We start from the raw sequence: 25,174 nt of genomic DNA on the forward strand, positions 1-25,174 counted from the left end.
CTTCAAAAACTTATGCAGGCTTCGTAATCCGTGGCTCGTGTTTCATGCATACTCTTTGATAAGCTAAAATGATCTTACGCAGGGCATTGAGTGTTTGTACGTCAGTGTGTTTTACACTGCGATACAACATCTCGTCTACGAGAAGCGCCCTAGTGGAGGGCGTGTGATTAATTTTGACCACGTTGAGGTTTATACCGTCACCGAAATATGGACACACGAGCGTTTTCGCGTTTTGCTGTCGTCAAATAACTGCTGCAGTGTGTCAACGCAATGCCGAAAATAGCTTAGTGCAACGCCTCTACCACTTGGGTGACTGGGCCGCCTCGCTGAATAGTTATGCATATCTCGTACGTAAAAAACGTGTATTAGAAGAGTAGAACTTTTCTATTTAAAAGTTATTTCGGAGTTTGTTCAATAAAAATATACGCAAAAGCATACGCAAAATATTGAAAATTAGGCTGAATCCGCCACAAAACATAAGCAATATATGCACTTCGTGTAGCTAGGAAAACGTTTTTGAGCGTACACTGAAACGATGTCTAAAAAACTGGCTTGTGTAAAATAAAGAACTGCTTTGCGCTTTCACAAAATTGCACCAAAAACAAAACACTAATGCGAATGCGCTTGATTTAATTGTCGGTGGTACAGCTGTGGCGCTCGCCTTCAGGTTATTTAAACGAGATGGTTCCGAATCATGGTCACCTTTCTTTTGAAAAAAATTAAAACACTTCGGAGAAACGCTGGCACTGCATAAAAAACCCCGCTGGTAAGACAGGCGACACCAGATGTAAGGTAAAGAACACAAATCTTACAAGAATTGTGCCACTTGTATGTGACTCTATTATTGGGTATTCTAGGTTTTTTGTATTTATTGACCAAATCATAATTGTTTCTAGTGTAATCGCGTTATTAGCTTGGCTGCACGACCTCAATGTTTGCGTTTTGGTTGACACACGTGCACTCGGATTGGACAATTTCTGTTCAGTTCATTTCTTCACCCCATAAAGAAGGGGTCTTATTTCTAGCTTGCTTTGGGAGCTAATTTTTGACTAGTAACGCAATATCAATTTCAAGATTAAGCTTTTTTTTCTGTCATGAAATTTATCATAGATGATATATTTAGTGAGTATTTCACAATGCTGCATTACTTTGCTCTGCAAAGAATGTCTGCTCTAGAGCGGGTTCCAAAGCGCGGTTATGCCAAATGTTAGGGCGGAAACCTTCAGTGCCCCTTTGTGGGAAACATTTGCAGTCTTTTTACGTATGATGGTTCGCGGCACACAAAACTGTTCAGCAGGAGCTAGCTTAAGGTAGAAAATTAGGAGTTAGCCCAATGCGTTCCGCCATAATACGTTACCATGTGCCCGTGGAGGTAGCAGCAGGTTATTTAAACAGGCACTCCTGAGGCACGAAGACATACATATTCTGTTTTCATATATCGGGCAAAGCTGAGGTCATAGTTCGGGAATACTGCATCTGATGGCCTTTGGGGAAAACTGATGTCCCTGACTTATGATGAAATTGTATTCTTGGAAAGTGTGTGCAGTTATGTGTATGGTAGTGAAACGGATCGGTCCTGCGCCTTAAAGGACTTGCCTTGAAAGCATATAAAAAGGCGTAATCGTCAAGAGGCTGTTTGACTTTTTCCCAAAAAGTTCACCTCCCTAACAAGCATGGTAGAACTTTGCTTCCGCATGCGGTATTGCACAGCACTGCACTTTCAAGTAACAACACAAGACGATGAATTTGAGCAAAAAAATGTTTAAGCGTAGTTTCCTCCACCATTTAGTTCCTCTGAGATGGTCTCAGAAGTAACTGTTTAGTACGCGCACTGCGCGTTCATGAAGTTATTCGTGGCCTTGTGCTCGCTCAGGCAGCCTGCACAAGGAATGAAAAGTATTATGTCTTTTCATGCAGAAGAACAATTCCATACTGTCAGAATTGCGCTGTTCGAAGCTAAAAAAAGCACTTTGAATCTTGCCTTTATTTCGGTTGTTTACATTGCTAACCGTGTTATTTTTTGTAATATAATTGTTAAATACCGTGTCTTGTGAAGAAAACATTGGTAATGTAAGTAATCGAAATAGTTCGCTTTTATCATCCCACTTAAATTTTAATACGTTTTAACACAGAGTCCTAGTTTGTATTTCTCTCCCGACCAGGTGTGGCGGGACTGGGACATTCCTAATGTAGAATACTTTTAACAAACATGACAGGAGCAGTGTTGGATAAAGAGTCACAAGTACACACAACCTCGTAGTGAACATCGCTATAGCTATACTCCTTTTGTAATTAAAACATTAGTTTTACGATTACGGTATGTCGCATTTTCAGAATCCTGAATATTATATCGTTCAGACCTTTCAAGGTAACGCAGATGCGCTAAAACGCACCTCTCACAGTCGAATATGCCGTATCTTTAAACTGTCCGTACCGAAACTGCTAGCTAAAGATTGTTTCATGCCTTCTCGTGCAGCGCCAAGCGATAGCTTGTTCACAAATACCGAGTGTTCCACTAGGTTTTGGCTACACCCGCTTTTCTATAAATGCACCGTTTCAAACATCCTGAACGACGACCTCACTTCGTAGGCAAGCGCAAGCAATTTAACAAAACGAACAAATGTCCCCTTTGGTGTATATCTGTTACGTGTTTTACAGTTTGTTCAATGTGTTTCATTAATATTGAATATGCTTACCTAACTCTATCTGTAGAAGAAAGATATGATGGCCTAGATCTTCGGGCATTCGACTGGGCAGGTTCACCGGATCCATTTTCACGATTTCGCAGATCAGTGGCTGTGCATTAATAAGTGGGAACTCACTCAAGTTTTTCACCATGCACTGAAAAGTGAGGTGAAATGAAATATATGAAGCTTTCGCCAACTAAGATAAACGCAGTAAACGTTTATCTAGAGGCCGAGGGCAACGTAGCATCAGTCATAGATAATTATGGGGCTTTTGTAAAAGCGATCAAATATACTGGACCATCAGGATAAATATCGCATGCAGAATTTCCTAGAAATATTGAGAAAAACCACGAACATCAGAGATAAACTCAAGAATACAGAAACTCAAGTTCGGAAGTGGCAAGAAATGTAGATTAGGTCACATCGATACGCGGCTGCTACTATCAATTTTACCATTATTGTTTCCCATTTGCGTCTTTTTTCTCGTTCTTTCAGTTATTAAGACCGGGCATATGCGCGTGTTGGCATCTCGACGAGTGAGGAACGTTTATTTATGCCATGATTTGCAACACCTATTGCCAGTTCAGCAATCATCAGCTAAACACGCAGGACAGGCAACGTAATCTTTGGAGACATTTTTATGTTGAAATAAAAAACAATGCCGCGAACGTGCTGTACCTTTATCGGCGCCTGATTGTCTTGCATCCCGATAGTACCTGGTTCCAATTGCTCCCTAACGCGCAAATATGCAGAACTGTGTTTTCAACGTAATTGCCCTGTTCATTCTTTTTTCTACCCTCCACCATGTTTTAAACAATGTGTAGGACATTTTGCGTGTGTTTTATGTGCTGAAGATGTGTTATTTCGCACTGTGCAAGTTAACTGATACTTTCTTCATCTCTTTATTTAGGGCAGCGAGCAAACCAACAAACGAATAGGCGTCACTCTCGGTTTTACTACAATTGAAACTGGTCATACCCGGGTGTGCTGTTCTGACTGTAGAGTAACACTCTGTTGAGTAAGGTCCTTGGGTTAATGGGCTTGGTCATGGAACTCTAATCAGGTGAGGTAATTTTCCTTGCGTGCCCTCCCTACTTTAAAGCTGACCCAGCAGGTCGGGTTTCCTCCTGTATTCAATTAGAAGCAGTCACAATCGATCGAGGCCAGAGGCTCAACAGAGCAGTCGGTGAAATTCGACAACACTGGAACCTGGTGAAGTTTGAAGTTCTTGTTCGTTCTGACGATGTCCCCAGAAGAGCGGGACTACGGAAGTCGGGTGGCTTCGAAGCAAATGACCACGGTGGCGGTCAGATCTGTGAAGCAGCAGAGGGTGCTAAGAATCCCTCTGGCCGGACAGGCCGCCATTGGGACCTGAATCTGGCACCGTTTAATACGATACTTTATTTAGCGAGGGGAGTCTAGAGTGGTTGTTGGATGAACTAGAGGGTAATAAATGGGATTCCATAGAACTAAGTGAGGTTACAAGGACCGGTGAATGCTTTACGGTGCCTAAAAATGAACACGTCCTATGTTACTGTCGTCTACTCGACAGACGAGAACTGGGAGTGGGAGTGCTAGTCAATAAAAGCACAGCTGGTACCAGAAAGGAATGCTAGAGCATTAACAAAAGGGTAGCCGGTCTTGTAATTAGGCCTAATACCAGGTACAAATTCAAATGGTACAGGGCTGGTTGTACGATTATAGGAAATTGCGGAATCGGCAATGGCTATAGTAAAAACACAGTATACCATAGTTATGGGAGACTTCAAGGCTAAAGTATGCAAGAAGCAGGCTGGAGACATAGCAGTTGGGAACAATGGTCGGTGCTGTAAAAACCACATGGGGGACCTACTAGTCGAGTTTGCAGAAATAAATATTCTACGCATCATGAATACCGGCTGCAAATGGGAGAACCGGAAGGGGAAGTGGAACAGGCCGAATGGCGAATATAATAATGAAATAGACTTCATAATATGCGATAACCCTGGCGTCGTGCCGGATCGGGAACTGCTCGGAACGGTAAGTTGTAGTGACCCCAGTATGGTAAGATCTCTAATTAGGCTATATTTAAGGAGGGACCGTGAAAAGCTAGTACGAAAGGAGCCGATCAATGAGCTAACAGTAAGACGTATAGTTGAAGAATATAGGATTGCGCTGTAGAACCGATAGTCAGCTTTTACCGAGAAGAAGAGTTTACGACACAGGCAGCCAGCGGCAATCTTACATGCATTATCATGAATTCTGCAGCAGGAGTCGGGGGCACGATGGCTAGACAGGATACTAGTAAACTTTCCCAGGAGAGAAATCTTTAATTAGGAAACGGCCAAGCATGACAGAATAGTACTAGCGTAGTTTTCGAAGTTAATCAGTAAGCGTAACACAGCGGGCATACGGAAGTGTGATATGGAGAATATCTAGAGTGCTCTAAAGAACGGGGATAGCCTGAATGCAGTGAAGAGGCGCCTAGCCATGAGGAAAAATCAGATGTATGCACACCTAAACACAAGCACTGCAATGTCATCAAAAATAGGGACAAATAGTCATACTAGCCGAGGAGTTCTATAGAGATCTGTGCAGTAGCCGGGACATTCAGGATTATACTGATCGAGACACTAGTTCAGAGGAGATAGACATCCCACCAGTAACGACCAAAGAACTGAGGAAGCCTTTCAAAGAAATGCAAGGGGGTAAAGCGCCTGTTGAAGATCGGATAACGGAAGAGCCCCTTCAGGGTACGGTCAAATTGTACTAGTTCAACTAGCAAACCTGTACACGCAATGCCTAATGACCGCGAGTGTACCAGAATCTTCGAAGAACGCCAACATTATCATAATTTAAAAAAGTAGATTTGAAGGAATTAAAAAAAGAGGCGAGAACAGCTGTCAGTCTTCTCCAAGGTACGTACCAGGTATACGCTAACAGAAGTTTTGCCACCTTAGTTAAACTTCAGTCAAACTAAAGAAAAGCAGGGTTTCGAAAAAGCTATTCAACAATGAACCATATTTAGATTATCAATCAGTTGATAGAAAAATGCGCGGACTATACTCAACCCCTTTATGTAGCCTTCATAGATACTGAGAAAGCATTTGATTCGGTCACAACCACAGTGGTCAATGAGGCTTCATGGAACCAGGGTGTAGACGAGCAATGTGCAAGAATAATTAAAGATATCTACAATGACTCCACAGCTACCATCGGCTTCCCCCACACGGCGCAGCTTGAGTTATCTTGGTGACGGTATTTGCGTCACTACGGACCCCGAACCCCCATACTCACGCTGTAACCTACCGTGGTAATGAGTTTTAAGGTGAAGGGTAGAAACCTCGAACGGTGGCCGTTGGAGCCCCGGTCAAGCTCCGGCAAATGCGCTCCCTGTCTGTTTACCAGGCAGGGAGCTCGCGACCTTGCTCGCTATCAGGGTAGCCCTAGCGAAGAAAGTACCCCCGTTCCCTGCTTTTATACCATAGGACATAATATTTTCTAACCCCCCCCCAAACGTGATCCGTCTCCTAAAAGGGGCTCTACTGAGGTTTCCTTTCCTCATTTGCAATCAATCCGCCCCCAAAACACGATAACTTCTCCCGCTTTTTGATCATGGAATCTCTTGGTAAGACACAGCCAATCACTTCTCAGTCCATCTTTCTAATTGCCACGTGTCTTGAAAGCATTGTCGGCAAGTCGTACAAGGCTAAGAAACTGAAAGCGGAGAACTTCTGATTGAGGTAGACAACAAAGAGCAGTCCGCAAACCTCTTCGCACAAACGCGCTTGGTTGATGTTGACATCACGATTACGCCCCAGCGCAGTCTTAATAGCTACCAGGGTGTAATATCTTTTTTTTAATTGCGACAGTATGCCCTTTGGCTTAGGGTCCTACAGGTACAAATTTGCACCCGTTTCCCGGAGCAACACCAGAAGACAGCGGTAGTGGGGCAACCAACTGCCGTGGCTTGTGTCGTCGAGTGACGCATGTACGATAGCTAGTTTTAGGTTAAATAACGGCGATCCGGCTACATATCTAGTATTAACAGCAACATCGGGCCCGTGGGGCACCACAGCCATCGCTGGAGATCGGGGGGTCTCCCCGGATGCAGGCCTGTGCCGCGAAGGTGTCGGGATGTCGCTGCACTCAGGGAAGGGCAGGTCCATAGCAGGTGGTTGGTGTCGGCATCTTCGGCAGGAGCCGTATAGAAGGGGCAGGTGGTGGAAAACGGGGCATGGTATCGCGGTGGACACGCCCGGGTTACCGCAGGATAGAGGGCCACCCCAACTCGTAGTCTATGCTGCAGGACCTCCTCCCAGCGAGCGAGCACACTGGGAAGATTCATATCGACAACAGGCGCGGAAAGACGTAAACTAAGAAAGAAATACACAGGACGACTTTCCGCGCCTGTTGTCGATATGAATCAGCACCAACTCGCCCAACTTGCCATCTTGTTAAACACACTGGGAAGGTCTATTCCACACGGTGGGATGCGAGCACGTGAGCCGCGACGCAGATCTTCGTTTAGTTGGACAAATTGGTCATGTGGGTCAGTTATCCACAAGGGCAGGGGTCGTGGAACCGACGTAACGTGAGAGAAACTCACCACCGCAAATGAGCAGTGATAGTATTACGCCGTACCCACGACAGTCGGAAAGGGCAGGGGCGCGTGTCCAGCACGGCATGAGTGTCTCTTGAGACAGACGAGTTGGAGGCTAGATGTCGCAAATCCCGTATGGCCGCCGTTCAGTCTGTGTAAATTTGTGCCGTAAAACTTCTAGGAGCTTCAAGATGGGCCGGTAGTAGAGCTTGCAGTCCGTCCCGGATGGCTGTAAGCTCCGCCAGCATAGAAGGCCAGGTGCGGAGCATTTGATAAGCAGTTTTGGTTTGCTACTGGTTGGGAGGGGCATATGATCGCTGTATTTAAAACGCCGTCTTGGGCCCCAGCGTCCACAAATGCCTCGACAACCTGGGGAATGTTCGCAGTCAATAGTAATGGCATGCCCGCGGATCTCTCGTCTGCCTTTCCCATCGACCGACTGTGGAGTAGAATGAGAGGCCGGTTGTCGGTCACTTGATGGTACAGCCAGGGCGGCCTAGCTACAGGGTGGGCTTGTAAGGCGGGCAGAGACCGGCCCATGTAGATCGCCAACGCCGCTGCTCAAGAACAAAATTTAGTTGGTTCTGGCGTGCGGAGCGGCGTTGGTGTACAAGCTCATCCAGGGTGTTAAGTTGAGCTTCGGCCTGAAGAGCTGGTATAGCCGTTATTTGATGGAGGCAGGTGATCATCTGCATTGGAGCTCTATTAATTGCTTCAAATCAGGCCCACTGCGCTTGGGTGATATGCTGGAATTGGGCCTGGTAGACAAGTCGAGGCTGAAGTATTGACCGCACTTAAAGTCGCGCCATTTTGAAGCAGTAGCCTCCAGACTTTTGTGAAATGCGTCATATAAGTTTTGGCTTTTCACCTGTTTGTTTGCGGGCAGATCGAAGCCATAAGGCAGCTGACACTGACGATGAAATCTCCAATCCCAGCACGCGAAAAGAGGTGGCAGTGCGCATAGGCTGGCCGGAGAGTTGTAGCGAGATCGGTGACATCTTCAGTCTACGACGGCCCCAAGCATTGGCCACTGACAGAATGGCTGTCTTTTCGACTGAGAGCGAGAAAGCAGCGTATTCACACCATTTCTGTGTGTCCGTTCAGGCTGGCGGCTTGCCCAGACAGGTCTGGGTGGACAGACCATACTGTAATATCGTCTGCATACACCAGAAGGTGTAGGTCTGATATGGAGCCAAGATGCCAAGCAAGTGGCAGCATAACTACAATAAAGAGGAAGGGTGAAATCACGGACCGCTGAGGCACTCCATGGACGGCCGTACAATGGCCATACCTTGTTCTACCAATCCGTACGGAAAATGATCTTTTAGTCAAGAAGGTCCGGCCGAAAGAGCGAACCTTTTCAGGGACAAGTAGGCTTTGGAGAACTTCCAGGATAGCGGTGTGGCTGACGTTGTCATATGCCTTGTGAATGTCTATGGCAAGCAACGTCTGCACTTTGTAAGATCGGCCGCCAAGTAGCACAATTGATGATAAGTGCTCAAGTCCATCCTCTGTCCCCAGACGAGGTCTGAACCCAATCTGTGCCGGGTGGTACCACTGGTAAGTGTCCATCCACCACTGAAGTCGCGTAGCCAGCATTCGCTCCAACAGTTTCCACAAGGTGCACATTAATGCAATTGGGTGCAAATTGGGGAGATGCTCGGGTGGTTTTCCTGGCTTCAGTATAGCCACGATATCTGCCCGGTGCCATAAATCTGGTATTTGGCCCGAGAGCCACAACTCATTGATGGAGTCGAGGAGACCGCTCATGGCCGGATCGTCGAGGTTTTTATAAACCTCGTACATAACGCCGTCTGGGCCGGGAGACGACCGAAGTTTTGCCTGGTCTATCGCAGCCAGAAACTCTGCAATGGTGAAAGCTGATTGTATTCCACGAACTGCATCATCGGGCACGGGTTGCTAGCCAGGAGGATTTCAAATGCAGGGTACAGGGCGCAAACCACATCCTAGGCAATTTGGTCTGGGTTCTTGCCTGATGACAGGCACGCAATCGCTGCTGCATCCGGAGTGCGGCCTCTTGATTCCATTGCCCGAAAAGTGCGCCAAATAGACGATGTGGTGGACGAAGGGCTGAGTGACTAGCACCAGCTAACCCATCGTTGCCGTGAAAGACGCTTCTCATGTCGTCTAGCCACAGCGGTCAATCGTCGCAAACGCATTTGAGCCGGTGCACACGAGGGATCTCGTGAGGCAGCCACTTCAGGCTGTTTGCGCTGGGCCCACAGCTGCAAAGGTCGGAGGTCAAGCTTTGGCCGGGACTCCCCTACCCATGTCCTCCGACTGGGACTGCTCAGAGCTTCTTTAATCGCAGTGGTGGGGCCTATGCTGGGGGCCGTCACGGTTGCATTGATGTTGCACCGGAACTCATCCCAGTTTACTAAAGTGCCGCTTCGCAGAAGCCGAAGCGTCGAGTTCGGAGCAATTCCAACCCTGATTGGGTGATGATCACTACCCCAGAAGTCAAACTCTCGCTGCCAAGATACCACTGCACTCCCAAGCCACCAGGTTAAGTCGGGTGAGTAGGGTGGCAGCCGGGGATGAGTGCATCGACGCATAGGACATGCTATATCATTAACTAGTGCGAATTGAGCATTGTTGAAATGTTCAAGCAACATGCTTCCGCGTTTGCTTGAGGTAGGGTATCCCCAATAGCAATGGGGCGCATTGAAGTCTCCCGTTACAAATATGGGACAGCCAGCGTTCGAACGGCGCAGAGATGTTAGCTAGCCCAATCGTAGCCGGGGTGCACGTCTGCTGTGAGGCCGCACATAGCACGATACAAGAATTATTGGGCACCTGGGCAGTTGCACCTTCACCGCAACCACTTTTTGCCAGGCCGTGCACCATGCTTCCAGTGGAATCGAAGTTTGTGGATACGCCGTGTGCACATAAATTGCGGCTTTGCCTGGTATGGACGTGGTGGAGCCACAACGGCCATCAGGTATGGAAGGCGTAGCATAGGCTCTAAAATTGGGGAGGCGAGTTAAACCGTTCGTCTCTTGGAGCAGGAACGCCCAAGCTCGAAGTATGCCTAGGCGAAGACGTTCACGAAACTGACCAACCTTTGTTGTGAGCCCCCGGCAGTTCCACTGTACAGTATATTGTGGGTCAGGCACAGTAAAAGTTTTCTAACACAGACACCAAGTTCTGTAGCTGCTGCACCAGAAACTGTAGAAGCTCTTGGTGGGTGAGGATGGAAGGGACTGGCTTTTGCTGGTGCAGGCTCGGTGGTAACAGACGGGGCAAACTGGAATGGCTTGGTTGTTCTGGCAGCTGACGTTGTGACCAACGAATTAGCCGAGAACGGCGCTGGCTGAGCTTGGTGACCTCAGCTTGCAGCACAGCCAACTGTTGGTCCTCCTCCACTAGCTCGTCCGTAACTGGAGATGCCTTCCCAGTTTTGTTGTGCTTATTCTGTCGGCGGCTGGAGCGACGGAGCACATCACGGTACGAGGGCTGTGTGTAATCAGCAGGCTCTGCAATTCCTTCCTCCATAGCGTCTTCGTTATTCTCCGCCAAGCACTCGACGCGGTTGGATGTATGCATTCTGCTGTGCTCAGACCGGTGTTGCCACGCTCGCCGTTTAGAAAGCGCATCCAAACGTGACCTTTGGCGGTGCGGCCGACGGGGTAGCTGGTGGATCGGATTCAGAGGGAGCCGGTGGCTCTGATGCCGCGGAGGGGCACGAAGTTCTCATGTGCCCCTGACGAAAGCGTCGGTAACAGTGCACCACTCCGGCCATGAAGAGGCGGGGCCGAAGTACGCAGCCATTGTACAAAAGTCGTTCCGCTTGCTCTAGCGTACCATGCAGAGTAACAAGGCACGTGCGGCCAGAGCCCATGTAGCGGGCAAGAAGCACCTGCTAAGTGCCACACTGGAGGCTGGAACGGAGGACTTCGTGATCCTCTACCGGGTCTGCCCCAGAAACGACATATCGCCGGATGTCACTTCCCGACAGCAGGTACACTTGTATAGGGAGCTGCTTTTCAGCCGCAAGAGGAATACGGTGTAGGGAGCATAGCCGCTGGACAGCCTCTAGAGAAGGCCCCGACACCGATATAGTGTTGGTGCGACTGTGGTAGGCGTAGCCAGTAAAGCCAGAGGTTTCTAGGCAGCTGTCGAGAGTCTGTTGTAGAAACTTCGTTGGAAGAGACAGGATGTTAAAGCGCTCTCGAGGTTTGATGGCGACCTTGTACGTAGAGGAGCTGGTTGCCGCTGTAAAGCTCTGTGGAGCGGCAGTCGCTGCACCGGGTGAAGCGGCTGCTCGTGGTGCACTGCGCTCATCCGACCGCTGAAGTGGTTAGTCTTTTTCCGAGGAACCCGCCGCGGTGGCTCAGTGGCTAAGGCGTTCTGCTGCTGTGCACGAGGTCGCGGGTTCAATTCCCGGCTGCGGCGGCCGCTTTTCTGATGGAGGCGAAAAGCTAAAACGCCCGTTTGTTCGAGATTTCGGCGAACGTTAAAGATCCCCAGGTGGTCAAAGTTAATCCGGAGCCCTCCACTACGGCGCGCCTCATCGCCTGCGTTGCGTCGTCGCGTTAAACCCTACAATCAGTATCAGTATCACGTTTTCCGAGGAACATGCACGCTTGGCCGCAGGTGAAGTTGAGTCGCCAGTAGTGACTTGGGGAACTTCCTGGTCACATGGACGCTTCGATAAGCTGGAGGGCTCAGCCGGAGGTAGCGGTAATGGTGGCGTTACCTCCATTGGTGGAAAGTCCTCTAGCGTCGGGTGCGTAGTCGCATCTGTAGCAGCGAGGGTCGCCGCCAGTTGTGCTGACATCTGTGACATAGCTGAGCGGTGCCGTACCCGCCAATCTTACTGCGACTGAGGAGCTAGGCCTAGCGGCCAGTGAGCGGGGTTCGACGCAGAGGACGTCCCCGAGGGGTAATCCTGTTGCTTGACGACTATTCCTGGAATGGCCAGAGTCGTTGCAGCGTGGATCAAAGGCACTCGAAGCAATGAACCATCTGATAATTACGAATATAGCTGAAAACAACGGGCATAGAAGAACGCTAAGAAACCGCTCCTTCTTCGTCGTCGTAGTCGTCCAACCGTGTAATTTCTGAACTGGATCTAATAAATGATACCAAAACAGATCTGCTCGAGGGCCTTCGTGCTTCGTTACCAGGGTGTGACAGCCGTGAGGCGGATCACCATACGTCGAAACGACCAAGTAATACACATCAAACACATAATCTTGACACTTCACCGCTCAGCACTTCCCGAGTCGGTCAATGCAGGCTTCCTGGGATGTCCAGCCTGAGCCTACATACCGAACCCGCGCCGCTACTTTAGGTGACAGCGGTTCGGGCACGGCACAAACTCCTGCCGCGGCAGACGGACATGCGCTAAATGTGCAGCATAAGACCACCGGACAGAAAGCTGTAACTACACAACCTTCTCTTTCGTAAACTGCCAGGAACCTCATGCAGCATTTTCCAGTGCTTGCGAGAAGTTCAAACAGGAAAAAAAATATTCAGCTTGAAGGTCACAGAAAACAGCACATTTCCAGAGGAGCGAAAAAGGTTCTCCTCTTTCCCCCTGGGGAAGTATGCAGACGCAGCTCGCCGGGTGGCGGAGCGGCGTCTGGTTTTCACGGGCATCCAGTTCAGCAAGTCTGACCTGGTTCCGCTCCCCCCCCCTCGGCTGTATCAGGCAGCCCAACCCGTCGCCACGCCGCTTGCTGCGACAGCAACGGTTGTGGTGTCAACGGTCTCTAAGGGAACAGATGCCGCTCCCGCCACTGCCTCCCCGTCCTTCATTACGTGGGAGGCTGCCCAGAGGAAGGACAGGGGGGGCCACTCATCGGCTCCCACCGCCACCGCACCGCCCGTGCCTCTTATGGCACCCCCGACGCCCGCGGCGGCGGCGGATCAAACGAAGGGCCCCCTAAAGGGGGCCACGTCCAGGGGGCCTGGTTCGCCGGACACTGCCAGGACATCTGACGACGAGATGGACGTCGGGCTGTACTTGCCTGCAACAGGCCGTAAGGAGCCGCCTGCGACGTCCAAGCCAACAGAAAGGCCCAAAAAGCACCCTCCAAGAGTACAAGCCGCGAAAGATACATGAACATACATACACACACACTCCAGTAGCTCTTAAATCTTCATAATGGGAAAATAGAATATTGTTCAATGAAACTGTAGAGGCCTCCTTAAATATCGTGATTATGTCTATGAGATATTGCATTCGTATCAACCAAGTGTGATGTGTATTCAGGAAACAGACTTAAACTTCTCGACACAAATTTCTGGAACAGCTACATGGTGTTTAGGAAGGACAGGAATGGTGGTGGTATGTCTTCAGGCATATCATCATTGCCCGGAAATCTTTATCCTGTTACCCTGTCCATCTGAACACTGCCCTTGCGGGTATCCTGATTCGCACAATTATATTCAACAGGTTAATAACAGTATGCTCCCTCTACATTCGTCCTGATCACGTGCTATCGCGCTCCGAGTTTCAGGATCTCAGCAGTTACCAGAACAATTTCTTTTATTAGGAGACCTGAATGCTTATAGCCCCCTTTGGGTTCTTCTCACACGGATGTCCGAGGACGCCTCATTGAAAAGTTTTTAATATCATCGATTGCATGCCTTTTCAACAAGAAAACAGCCTACATACCATAATCTAGGACACAACACATGTTCATACCTTGAATTGGCACTGGGATATGCAGTTATCTGTTCATCACTCGATTGGGATGTGGGCGCACACACATACGGTAGCGACCACTTACCAACACCATTAACATATACAGCTAAAGGCCCCAACAGTTCATCTTCCCATACCATGTTCAACGAAGCAAAAGCTAATACGAGTACTTTCACAGATACATCTGATCTACAGCACACAGCCAACGCACAATTAAACGCAGAGGAAATCGCCCAAATCTTGAGGGAGCACCTCTCTGATGCGGCCAGAAAATCTATTCCCGACGTTTCCGGTGCTCCGCGCAACCAAAAGAGGCTCTGGTGGAACGAGGACTGCAGGCAAGCACGAGGGCCCCAGAAAAAGGCATGGGGTGTCCTTCGCCAGCACCCCACGTCGGATAACCTCATTTACTTTAAATGGGCAAAAGCACTTGAGAAACGTGTGTGCCGTAAGACAAAAAGGGAGAGTTGGCGCAGCTTCCTGAAATTCATAAATTCGTACACCGACCCTCAAATTGTCTAGACACACAAATGAAAACTCAAAAGACAACAAACACAAAGCCTGGTTTGGTTAGTACAACAGGGCACACACTCGAAGACAGGCTAACACACTTGCACAACACTTCCAACACGTGTCCAGTTCCGTACATTACACAAATAGTTTCATGAAACACAAAAAGTCTTGCGAAAAGAAGTCCCTGCGTGACACTAACCGTCGCACACTTCTTACAATTCTCCATTTTCAATTAATGAGCTGAAGGCTTCTCTGACCAAATGTAAACCTTCAGCTCCAGGTGCAGACAAAATCACATACACCATGATACAACAAACTACACTCTGACACCCTTAAAACACTTCTACATTTATACAATGAAATATGACTTTGGGGGCACATTACATGCTCTTAGAGAGAGGCCATAGTAGTAGTAGCGTTTTTGCAAGAAGGGAAGGACTATGCCTCTCCGGCCAGTTATCGTCCCATTGCCCCAGGAATCTAAGATGACAAAGAGGAGACTCGTGTACCTTTTAGAGTACAATGGACTTCTCGAGAGCGGCCAGGCAGGCTTCAGGGCTGGGCTATCTACCAACGATCAACTCGTTCAATTGGAGTCGCATATAAAAGATGGCTTCCTCCACAAGCAGTACTGTATAACAGTATTATTTGATCTCGAAAAGCCGCATGATACAGCTTGGCGGTATGGTATCCTCAGCGATTTGAAGTACTTTGGCCTGTCAGGTGACATGCTAAACACGCTTGAGAGCTACATGTCTGAAAGAAAATTTCGTAGAAGAGTTGGAAGTGCACTCTCTAGGGTTCATGCCTGAAAAAATGGCGTGCCGCAAGGCAGAGTTTTGAGTTCCATTTTCTTTATTGAAAAATGAATTCACTCAGAAAGCATTGCCACCATCACTTTCATGCTCACTCTATGTAGACGACGTACAATTACCCTTTAAGTCTTGTAACCTGCCTATCTTCGAGCGTCAGGTCCATCGTGGTGTTAACAAGCTAGCTGTCTTGCCAGATAGCAATCGTTTTAAATTTAATTTAGGAAAGTGTAGCTTTTGTGCTTTGTGGTGAGTGTGTTTTTTTCGAAAAGGCGTGGCATTCCGCGGGATCCAGACTTCAAACTCAATGGTGTCAGAAATTAACACAAGCTTTTAGGTGTGGTCCTTGACGAAAAGCTCACATTCATTCCACATATAAAACAGCTTAAACATAAGTGCTTAAACGCTGTGACTATACTCAAGGTTCTCTCCCCCACTTCATAAGATACTCACAAAACAACTTCTTTTACGTGTTTTAACTAACCTGATAGGTTCACGATTGGACTATGGAAGTGTTGTTTACGGGTCAGCAAGTAAAACATCCTTCAAAATGCTGGAGCCGATGCTTCAACTGAAGCTTCACCTGGCATGTGGCGCCTTCCGCACTAGCTCGGTAGAAAGCCTCTATATGGAGTGTAATAACTGGAACCTACAATGTCTGCCGCCATACACAGATCTACTTATTGCTTTTAAAATTTCATCCATGCCTCACCATCCTTTTAAACCAGTTTTTAATGATACATCTATGACTGAACTCATGCTGAACAGACCATCGTTATTTGTGCTCTTCTCTTACAGAGTTAGAGAGGAAGCGTCAGAGCTTGCCGTCTGCTTTTCAGATACCATCCAAACTTTTCTAACATATTTTATTGCACCATGGCATCTCCGCCCTGTATGATGCCACACATCTTTGACACATATAGATAAAAACCGAGCTCCCACATTTGCAATTCTGCAGCACTTCTTGTATTTGCAGCAGAGGTATCAGTATTCTGAATTTTATACGGACGCCTCTAAAACTGCCAGCTCTGTGTCCTGCGTTGCGGATGGACCCGGCCTTATTGTCACTAAAACTGTGAATTGTAATACTAGTATCTTTAAGGCAGAGGTTTGTGGTGTACTTATTTTTGATAGTCAGATACTTCAAAGTCACATCCCACAATCCATTATCTGTACACATTTCCTCAGTGTTGTGCGGGCATTGTCGCCAACAAAGTCTTCCAAAAACCACGTTGTCAATCTGATCGTCAATGGTATTATGCCTGCGTATATCCAAAAATTTGAACTGGTCCTTTGCTAGGTTCCTAGCCACTGTGGTATAGCCGGGAACAAATCCGCCGAAGGAATGGCTGCTGCTGCTACACTTTTAAATACAGTTGACATAACGGCATTACCCTACACCGACGTGAAGCCACACATCCGACAACTTCGGACAACATGGCAAACACACTGGAGTAAACAAGCAGACAACATGTTTCACAAAATAAAACCACACTTGAGACCATACTCCACCGACACGCGCAATAGATACACAGAAGTCGCCTTGGCTAGATACCGGATAGGACACACACATGCAATGCACTCGCCCCTTCTCACTTGATCTCCAAGACCTCTGTGCAGCAGGTGCGGGGAGACCCTATCTGTGATCCACATCCTATCACAATGAAAAGGACTTCAGACAAACCGACGGGAACACTTTCCACAACCGTACAGACTACACATGCCGTTACGCCCAGCTCTTTTCCTCTCTGACGATCCCATGTTTTCTGTACGGTGTGTTTTTAAATATTTAGCAGAAGCAAAATTTTTAAACCTGATTTCCTGCAATGCATAATCACAACCTGGCCTTCTACAGCAGCCAACCTCACTCTCTTTTAGTTATTCTACTTTCGCCCTTATTCAGTGAGTTTATAGTTTATATTTTTACCTCTCACACCAACCACTGTTTCGGCGCTCTTTGCCCCAGTTGACCTTGCGCCATTAACATCCATCCATCATCATCATCATACCATCGTCATCCATAAAGGGAGCAGTAAAATATCTATTGCGACGGCAGTCCTACAAGGAGACACAATATCTCCAATATTATTCACAGCATGTTTACAAAAAATATTCAGAACATTGGATTGGGAAGAGTTGTTAGTACTTACTCCTACACCATTGGAATGGCCAACAGCCCTGCTTGTGATGCGTGCGCCACCGACGAGACGATTGAACACCTTCTGTGCCATTGTGACCGCTTCGTAACGCCGAGGCAACAGCTCTCCACCACACTTCGCCGACTCGACGACCTCCCCTTTACAGCGCAGACAATTTTGTGCCATAGGCGCTGTCCGACACAGGCCGAAAAGGCTATAAACGCCCTACTGCTCTTTTTGAAGGACACGGGCCTGTCTGAACGATTGTAGGGACATTACTATAGTGCAGTGCCCTTAGTTCGCCCATGTTATCAGTGGACCGTATTAGTTTTGTGCATTTTCTGGTTGTGTGCGTTGTTTGTACCGCCTTTATAGTTGCCTGGTCACGCCTTGTGTTTTTTCTACTTTTCTTTCTCTCATTTTCTCCTTTAATATGTACCGCTGTCCTTTCTTTCCCTTTCATTTCCCGTATCCCCTCCCCCCCGAGTAGGGTAGCCAACCGGACAGTATTCTGGTTAACCTCCCTGCCTTTCCTGTACTATTCCTTCCTTCCTTCCTTAATGAAAAATACCTTAATCAGCTCGGATTTGGTGATGACATCGCGTTGTAAAGCAACTCGCGGTACTTATTGCCAAGCATGCTTACTGTATAGTAGAGAGTAGAACCTTGTTCCTGTATATTATTATGCATAAAACTAAAGTAATGATCAATAACCTTGGGAGAGCACAGCGGTTTCAGGTTGGTGGCGGGGCAGTGAATGTGGTAAGAGATTATATCTACTTCGGCCAAGTAGTGACTCCGGATCCCTACCTCGAGGCGGAGATAAATAGCAGGATTAGATTGGGGTGGAGTGCATTCGGGAGGCATTCTCAGATAATGAATGGCAGGTTACCATTGTCCCTGAAGTATAAATTGTATGATAGCCGCCTCTTACTGGCATTCACCTACGGTGCAAAAACTCGCAGGCTCACTGAAAAGGTTCAACTTAAATTGAGGACGACTCATATAACAATGGAACGGAAGAAGATAGTTTTAACATAAAGGGACAAGAAGAGAGCAGAGTGGGTCAGCTAACAAACGCGTGTTAGGGACATAGTATAAATTTAGATGAAGTAATGGACGCGGGCAGGGCATGTAATGTCAAGACAAGAAAACCTGTGATCATTAAGGGTAACAGATGGGATCCCAAAAGAAGGCAAGCGTGGCAGAAAGTTAGATGGACATATAAGATCAAGACGTTTGGGGTGGTAAATTGTTCGCAATTAGCACAGGACCGTGATAATTGGAGAAGAACGGAAGGACTTTGCTCTGCACTGGGCATAGATAGGTTGATGGTGATGATGATTCTGATTCTGATGATGATGATGCTTAGAGTTCCGGCCATTGCACATAGGACACTTATATACTATCCGCTTGTTTTGCTGTAACTGTACTGAAAGTTGTTATTTGCCTGTTTTATCTCACATTTTTAAAATTTGGATTCTAAAAACCACCTTTTAGCGACTTGTTTTTGCGCACTGCAATGTTCATCTCGTGAACTCGTTTCTTAAGAAAAATGTCAGTGTTTGTTTTTAATGCACTTGTAAATATCGTGTCACATTTCTGCAACAGGAGTCCCTGTGCCCGGTCACTCATTGTTCCTGCCGCAGGACCTCTTATTTAGGTACTAAAAAAGAGGACGAAGCTAAGTTTGGGAATCAATGAACCCTATTCTAGGCTTCAAAAGCAGCTGTTGTTGACTATGGCAATTAGCCTGTCTGGTGTTAGCACAGAAATTTATCACATCGGAGCCCTTGAGCATGGGCGACAAAGAAGTACCGGAAAGCAAGATAGACTTGAGGCAGCGCATTGGCCAAACCCTAATGTGCTGCTGCAACTACAACTTCAGATCAGGCAAGAACTAATTCGCAAGGAGGGACCCCCTGAGGATCCCAATTATCTGCAAAATCATTGGTACGTATGAGGTGGCATAGGTTTCAAAGCTACATAATGCTACCAGAGACGACCTGGAGGATTATCTTCGGCGGGCGGTTTGAACCTGTTTCAGGTGCGCACCAGGTTTCTCTCAAAATAAGGCAGCTCACCGTGTGCTTTACTACTAAAACATTGACTGAGATTAGTAGGACACCTTAGTGTCACTAGATAAGCTAGAGTACCGTCACTGAGGCACGCAAGTGAGCAACGGCGGCCGTTTTGGTGCTTATCAGTGTTGCCAGACTGCCACTTCTGTGGCCTCACCGCTCACTTTGACGAGGTCATTTGTAAACAACCCTGCTGAAGACGCCGCAACACCGCATCCTCGGACACATTTCCGCAGCCGAAATGCTGCGAAGCGCGTTATCTTTGAATCACGTTCGGAACGACGGCAGTCGTGCGCAGCCGCAGAGCAGGGCTGACAAAATGAGAATACCACAGTTGACCGACATAAAACGCATAAGCAACAAAATGGCGATGCCCATGAACCGTCGCAGTGTAAACAAATGTCACGTGATGCGAATTGACCAATGATCACGGCGGCGGCACAGAACAATAAGAGAAAAGAGTGCCGATACTCTGTAACCTTATCTAGTGACACTAGGACACCTCATAAGAATTCACTTTACTATTGGAAACAAAAGTTACCCTTTTTTGCCAGTTCCAATTGACAGTTCCAGGATAGAAAGGGAAGTTTTAGAATGGAGAGGAGAAATACAACGAAATAAAGACACAGTTGGTGTCGAGTATATTCCGCTGCTTTAATCAGTAGATAAAAGCATCGCAGGCACCAAAGGCACTTGAAAGGGTACCGGACACAATTATCGCAAAGCCTTGTCTGAAATACTTGCACTCGAAGATCGTAGTACATTCCGCCAATGGAAAACTTCAATCAATCGTCTTAAATGAAAAACGTTCGTTGAGCTTGAAGTAAAAGCGTAGTGTCACTAAGTGAATATTTTGCGCCGTCAAGAGAAGCCACAACGTGCTTCTTATGGGCTATAATCTGACACTGTTATCCACATTGCCGCATGTCTACAGGACACATGGTACACTTCAACTGTGGAAACCGCTATTAAAGAGCAAATAATTTTCAAGTAAAGCAACCTACAGATAAGGCCAACACTTCAACCGTTGGTGTGTTGGCAGGTCGAATAGTTCGAATACATGCCTCAAATGCAAGGCGCGGAGGGCAAGACGCGAAAAGGAAAATGTTTGAAAGTCCACCAAGACTAATCAAGACCGTATTATTGGCTTATTTCTTTCTAGCTGCGTTGAGAAAGCTTACCAAAAGGCCAAAAACAGTGTTACGAGACTCCCGCTATTTCAAAAAGCTCGGTTCGTGAATGTTGTTCACGCGTCCAAAAATTGTTTCGCTTTGAAACAAGACCACTAACTGTTGAAAGGCCCGCATATTACAGTACACACGCCGTACTTCTCGGACATGTGCCTTTAGTGTGACGCCATCCGCGTCACACTAAAGGCACATTACTAACGTTTACAAGCTGACTTTGGCCTGACAAGTGGGATATTTTAAAGTTGGAACTTCAAGCCAATTAATGAAAGGGATCGCACGCAGAAAGACTGCGTCCACAAAACCTGAATCAAGTTCCAGTTCACGAGCGGGAAGAGTTACAAGTTGTTCCGAGAACAGGTCTTGTTCTACTGCGAATATCAATCTTTCCGGCAGGCACAACCACTACTGACGGGCTCCTCTTCTACAGGCTAACCTGTGTTTCACTCTGGACACGACGGCATAGCAGGTGAACAATGAGGCTGCCAGACGATAGCCGCTAGGGTCTTGCGAGCACTTTTTTCTGCGGGCGTCTATGCGCACTGAATAGATATGTGAAATATTGTGACGCGTATCAAGAGCACACTCCGCTAATTTATCCGGAGACAGACAGTCCTGCAGCGAACTGCCATAGCTGTTATCATATGTCGTTCGCTTCACGGGCATCAGACCCAATAAAGTGCCTTGTACTTCACACTGGTGTATCCGACAAAACCTTAGCTGGTGTTCCACTGACCGAGAACTGCGGCTAACTGCAGTCCGTTTCTTGTGGGGACGGAACACAGTGTCACTGCTAACGTAGGTACACAATACTACAGAGGTAATGTTTTGGGTGACCAGGACTACCCCGTACAACGGGTGATATGCAAATACCTCCTGCAGCTACATCACCAACCGTTGGTGTATCCCCTGACCCGCAGTCATGTTGCCAAAGGCATCCTTGTAGAGGGCGTCTTTCAGGAAAAGAAATATATCGCACACTACATTAGGTGTAATTTATAGTTGCTGCTCATATTCTGTGTAATAGCTAGCCGCTGGAAAACTTGTTACTCTGTAATTACAAGATCACCAGTTTCTGTGCGCAACCAGCGCATTCTAGTACTTTGCTCGCACGCTCCTACTTATGTGAGAAACTCCTAAACAAACCCTGCCTGTTCCGCCTCAGTATTCTAGTTTTATAAGTCAGTTAAAGCCTAGGCAGTGCCAAATACTTTTCGACAGCCGTATTTTTTTACTCTGTGTTCTCCAGGCTCAATTTTAATGACAATAATAAATACTATTTGTAACGGTGAATGAATAATGTAGTTGTAATGGTGATTTTTATACGACTGGATATTGAGAATATGGCGCGTTTATGCCGATTAAGGGTTTTAAAATTTGTGGTCGCACAACCAGCGCAGTCATTGCGGACTACTGTGTAATCTTACAAAGAACAATGCGAAGTGCTTTGTACATTTGTATGTGGTAAGGCTTCTTGCTGATTTTAGGTGAACCAACCAATATCACGACGCTTTTATGTGACTGCCTTGTGCAAGTATGTGTAAAGAATGTGCATCGGTGCTAGTAGACATGTTATTAAAGCTATTCAGGCTTAAAACTACTGCTGAATATTTACAAACCTAGTAAACAAAGCGCGCGTAATAGCGGATAAAGCACTCCCTTTGGTTTGTTGAGGCAGAAGTTCACTCCTAAACAATGGCATGTATACTAAATATTTTAGATGTATATTTTAAAAGAAGCTGTATTTCCGCAACTTCGTTGTGGGCAGAAGCGTCTACTTAGTTTGAAGCTAAGACCGTACAGCACAGTAGGCAAGACAAAGGACGAAGGTGACACGGACGAGCGCTTCGTGCTTTGTCTTGTCTACTGCGTTCTACGGTGTTTAGATGGAGTACCAACTAGCTCGTACCCATACGTTGTTGAAGCTAAGAACTTTGTGGTGATGCATACAGAGAGACATGATCTAGGTATAAAGGTTGTAGAGAATGACCGCCCATTGTTAGATTAAACGCGTGTGAGTCGCGGAAAATGGAGTATAGAAATTTATTGATCTTGTAAGAGAATATGTTTGACTGCACAGTGCAATAACATTGTCTCGACGTTGTTTAGCGACCTTCTTGGTATAAATTGGAGCTGTATGAGGAATATAGTGGTAATGGTAAAATATTTAGCAACTATCTGTTACCGAAGTTCACACTTCTTCATTGTAACAGATGTGCGGTTTCTTCCAAGGTAAAGACTATCAGACATCAGGAGTTTCCGTAAGAAAGTGCATCTCAGTATTCGTTTCATAAATTTGAATTTTACCCTTGTTTCAACACAAGTAACCAGATTTCTTCTCACATCGGTTACAAATGTTCACGGGTATAGATGGAGTCTGGTGCCCTACTGTAAATAAAAGAAAAATTTGAGCTATATTTGCAATATTACGCAATATTTCGTCACTTGTGTATATAACGCTGAAAAATAGGCGAACGTTTAGGATTTACCATCAATTTGTATGAATACATGACAGCACCGAATGCAAAGCAAAACTTTCAGTAACCTTACCGTGACTCGGCACACAAGATCCTCCAAAGTTGAATTCTGCAACGGAAGCATAAGCAACAAATTACAAGAGGAAATCAAGTCTTTTTAAAAAAAAAAAAAATGCTTCAACACACGAACACGCGGGGAGGTAGCATTCAAAGTAAAGCCTGCTTTGCGTGTCCAAATGGGTTAATAATTACAAATTTCTAGCCTAGGTAAGGAACTGCGCTTGTCTGCGTCATTCGTATATCTTCTCTGCTCAATAAAACTTTTATTGATTGCTGACCTTCATTACAAATTATGACTGAATATGTGAGATAAGGAAGTCTGAAAACCCCAGTAAAAGTTTTTTAGTGGCGGACCCTAATTAACAACTATGTAAACTTTTGTGAGATCGTGAAGTCTGAAAGATTCTCTACAGGCCGTGATCGGTGAGGTGCAAAAGCTGCGTCTACTTATGGCCGTTTTGTCGATATTAGAAGCACAATTTCGCGGATAAAAGTTTACTATAAAAAAATTTACAAAGTTTGGCTCAGAGTGAGCTCTTTCGAGAAAGCTTCACAAAAACCGTAAAAACGGAATAAGTTTTATTATTTTACATTTTTATGTCTTATGTTTGAAGAGATGCGCCTTTGGTAAAAATAAATTCTTGTAGCCTGCATTTCCCTTAGCTGTCTTTTTATTCTTTCTGACACTTCAGCGCACGTCACAGATCTCCAAGATTGAGTCGAATAAATATTCAGTATTTTAAAGAAGCCTACTTTCATTGGCTTTCTTTATCGTCGCAGCCAAACCAAAGAGGTTTTTTGCACGCTTTTTTGGTGTTGTGGATAAAGCAATTGTCGAACACCAAACCTACCTTTTTTAATGGCAGCCCACGACGGCCCCAGAAACGTTTCCCAAAGGATGGTCGGGTGTTGCTACTACTCATTAGGAGGTGTTAAATACTGCTCGGATATAAAAAAACACCTAGCAAAGTCGCATCGTTTCAAGTAGACTGCTATAGTAGTACAGTTACACCCGCTGGTAACAAACTCGAAAGAGCAGGAAAAGTGGTCGGTATATCAGTAGTTTGTGGTTTAGGGACTCTACCTTTAAAACTTGTGCAAATTAGCCAACCTGTCGGGCACCCCTTACTGTGACAAGGTAAACCTTATGCAGCCCGAAGGCACGAACGCTGCTTGCTTACGAACTAAGTAAAGTGTGTTTGCGTTCCCGGGCAGAAATTCTATCGGAAGTCTTGAAAATCATGCTTCGCTTTAATGGCTTCGATATCTATCAGACGCACCAGGCTGAGCGTACTGGATGCTGCATCGCTAGTTTTTGTACATGTAATGGAGCTCTGTTTGTCGGGTAGGGTATTCGCTATTTTATGTTTGGTGCGTTTTTTTCATGCGCACTTTTTTGTCGGTTTCCTATTCTCTTTCCATAGTTTGGACATGTTGCCGTCCGCCTCCGTGTAACTTCCCACTCGACCACTGCTTTTAGTCAGTGCTGAGTGCGCCCCTTTTATTGCTTGAGACCTTTCAAAAATGACCGGTATGTTCTCTGCTCTGTCGTGTACTTTCCTGTTCGACTTGAACTTGGCCCAGTATTTAATTTGATCGGTCCCTAAATGGCTACAGGTTCTAGCTGTGGTGTGTGGTAGGCGCATTACGCAGCCGTCAATCCAAGGGTATTCCATTAGTTGACTTAGCTGACCTTTTTATTCGAATATTTTGTCAATGTCAAGTCGGGGCTGCTGTCAATTTTTTCTCTTCACCTAACCTGGTGGGTTGTGCCCGATCGTTTTAATATTGCCATTTGTGTAGTTCTATCAATCCCGGCAGCTTTTTTTCAATAGTATCATAGGTACGGTGACGATGTGTATGTGGTGTTTTAAAGGTTCTGATCTTTCCAACGTTGGCGCTCGTACTGAACTGTCGTAGCTCCCGGAAAAACCTCTAAGGACCTTTGCTTTTTTTGCTCG

The 25,174-nt window shown here is 46.5% G+C and overlaps 1 protein-coding gene across 2 annotated transcripts in view; it reads right to left on the reverse strand.

Moving 5' to 3' along the window:
• Positions 1-1,745: 1,745 nt before the first annotated feature.
• The window catches only part of LOC144139553 (uncharacterized), a 68,102-nt gene continuing 44,673 nt past the window's right edge, over positions 1,746-25,174 (reverse strand). For both annotated transcript variants that reach the window (XM_077671858.1, XM_077671857.1), the window contains 3 exons: positions 23,227-23,262; positions 2,697-2,841; positions 1,746-1,878 (listed from right to left, as the gene is read on the reverse strand). In XM_077671858.1, the coding sequence (XP_077527984.1) occupies positions 1,820-1,878; positions 2,697-2,841; positions 23,227-23,262 (240 nt within the window). In that variant the 3' untranslated portion in view covers positions 1,746-1,819. The remainder of the gene's footprint in view (positions 1,879-2,696; positions 2,842-23,226; positions 23,263-25,174) is intronic.

Source organism: Haemaphysalis longicornis, unplaced genomic scaffold (genome assembly GCF_048455015.1).
Source record: "Haemaphysalis longicornis isolate Haplotype H1 unplaced genomic scaffold, Haemaphysalis longicornis Haplotype H1 scaffold_5, whole genome shotgun sequence".
Lineage (NCBI taxonomy): Eukaryota > Metazoa > Arthropoda > Arachnida > Ixodida > Ixodidae > Haemaphysalis > Haemaphysalis longicornis.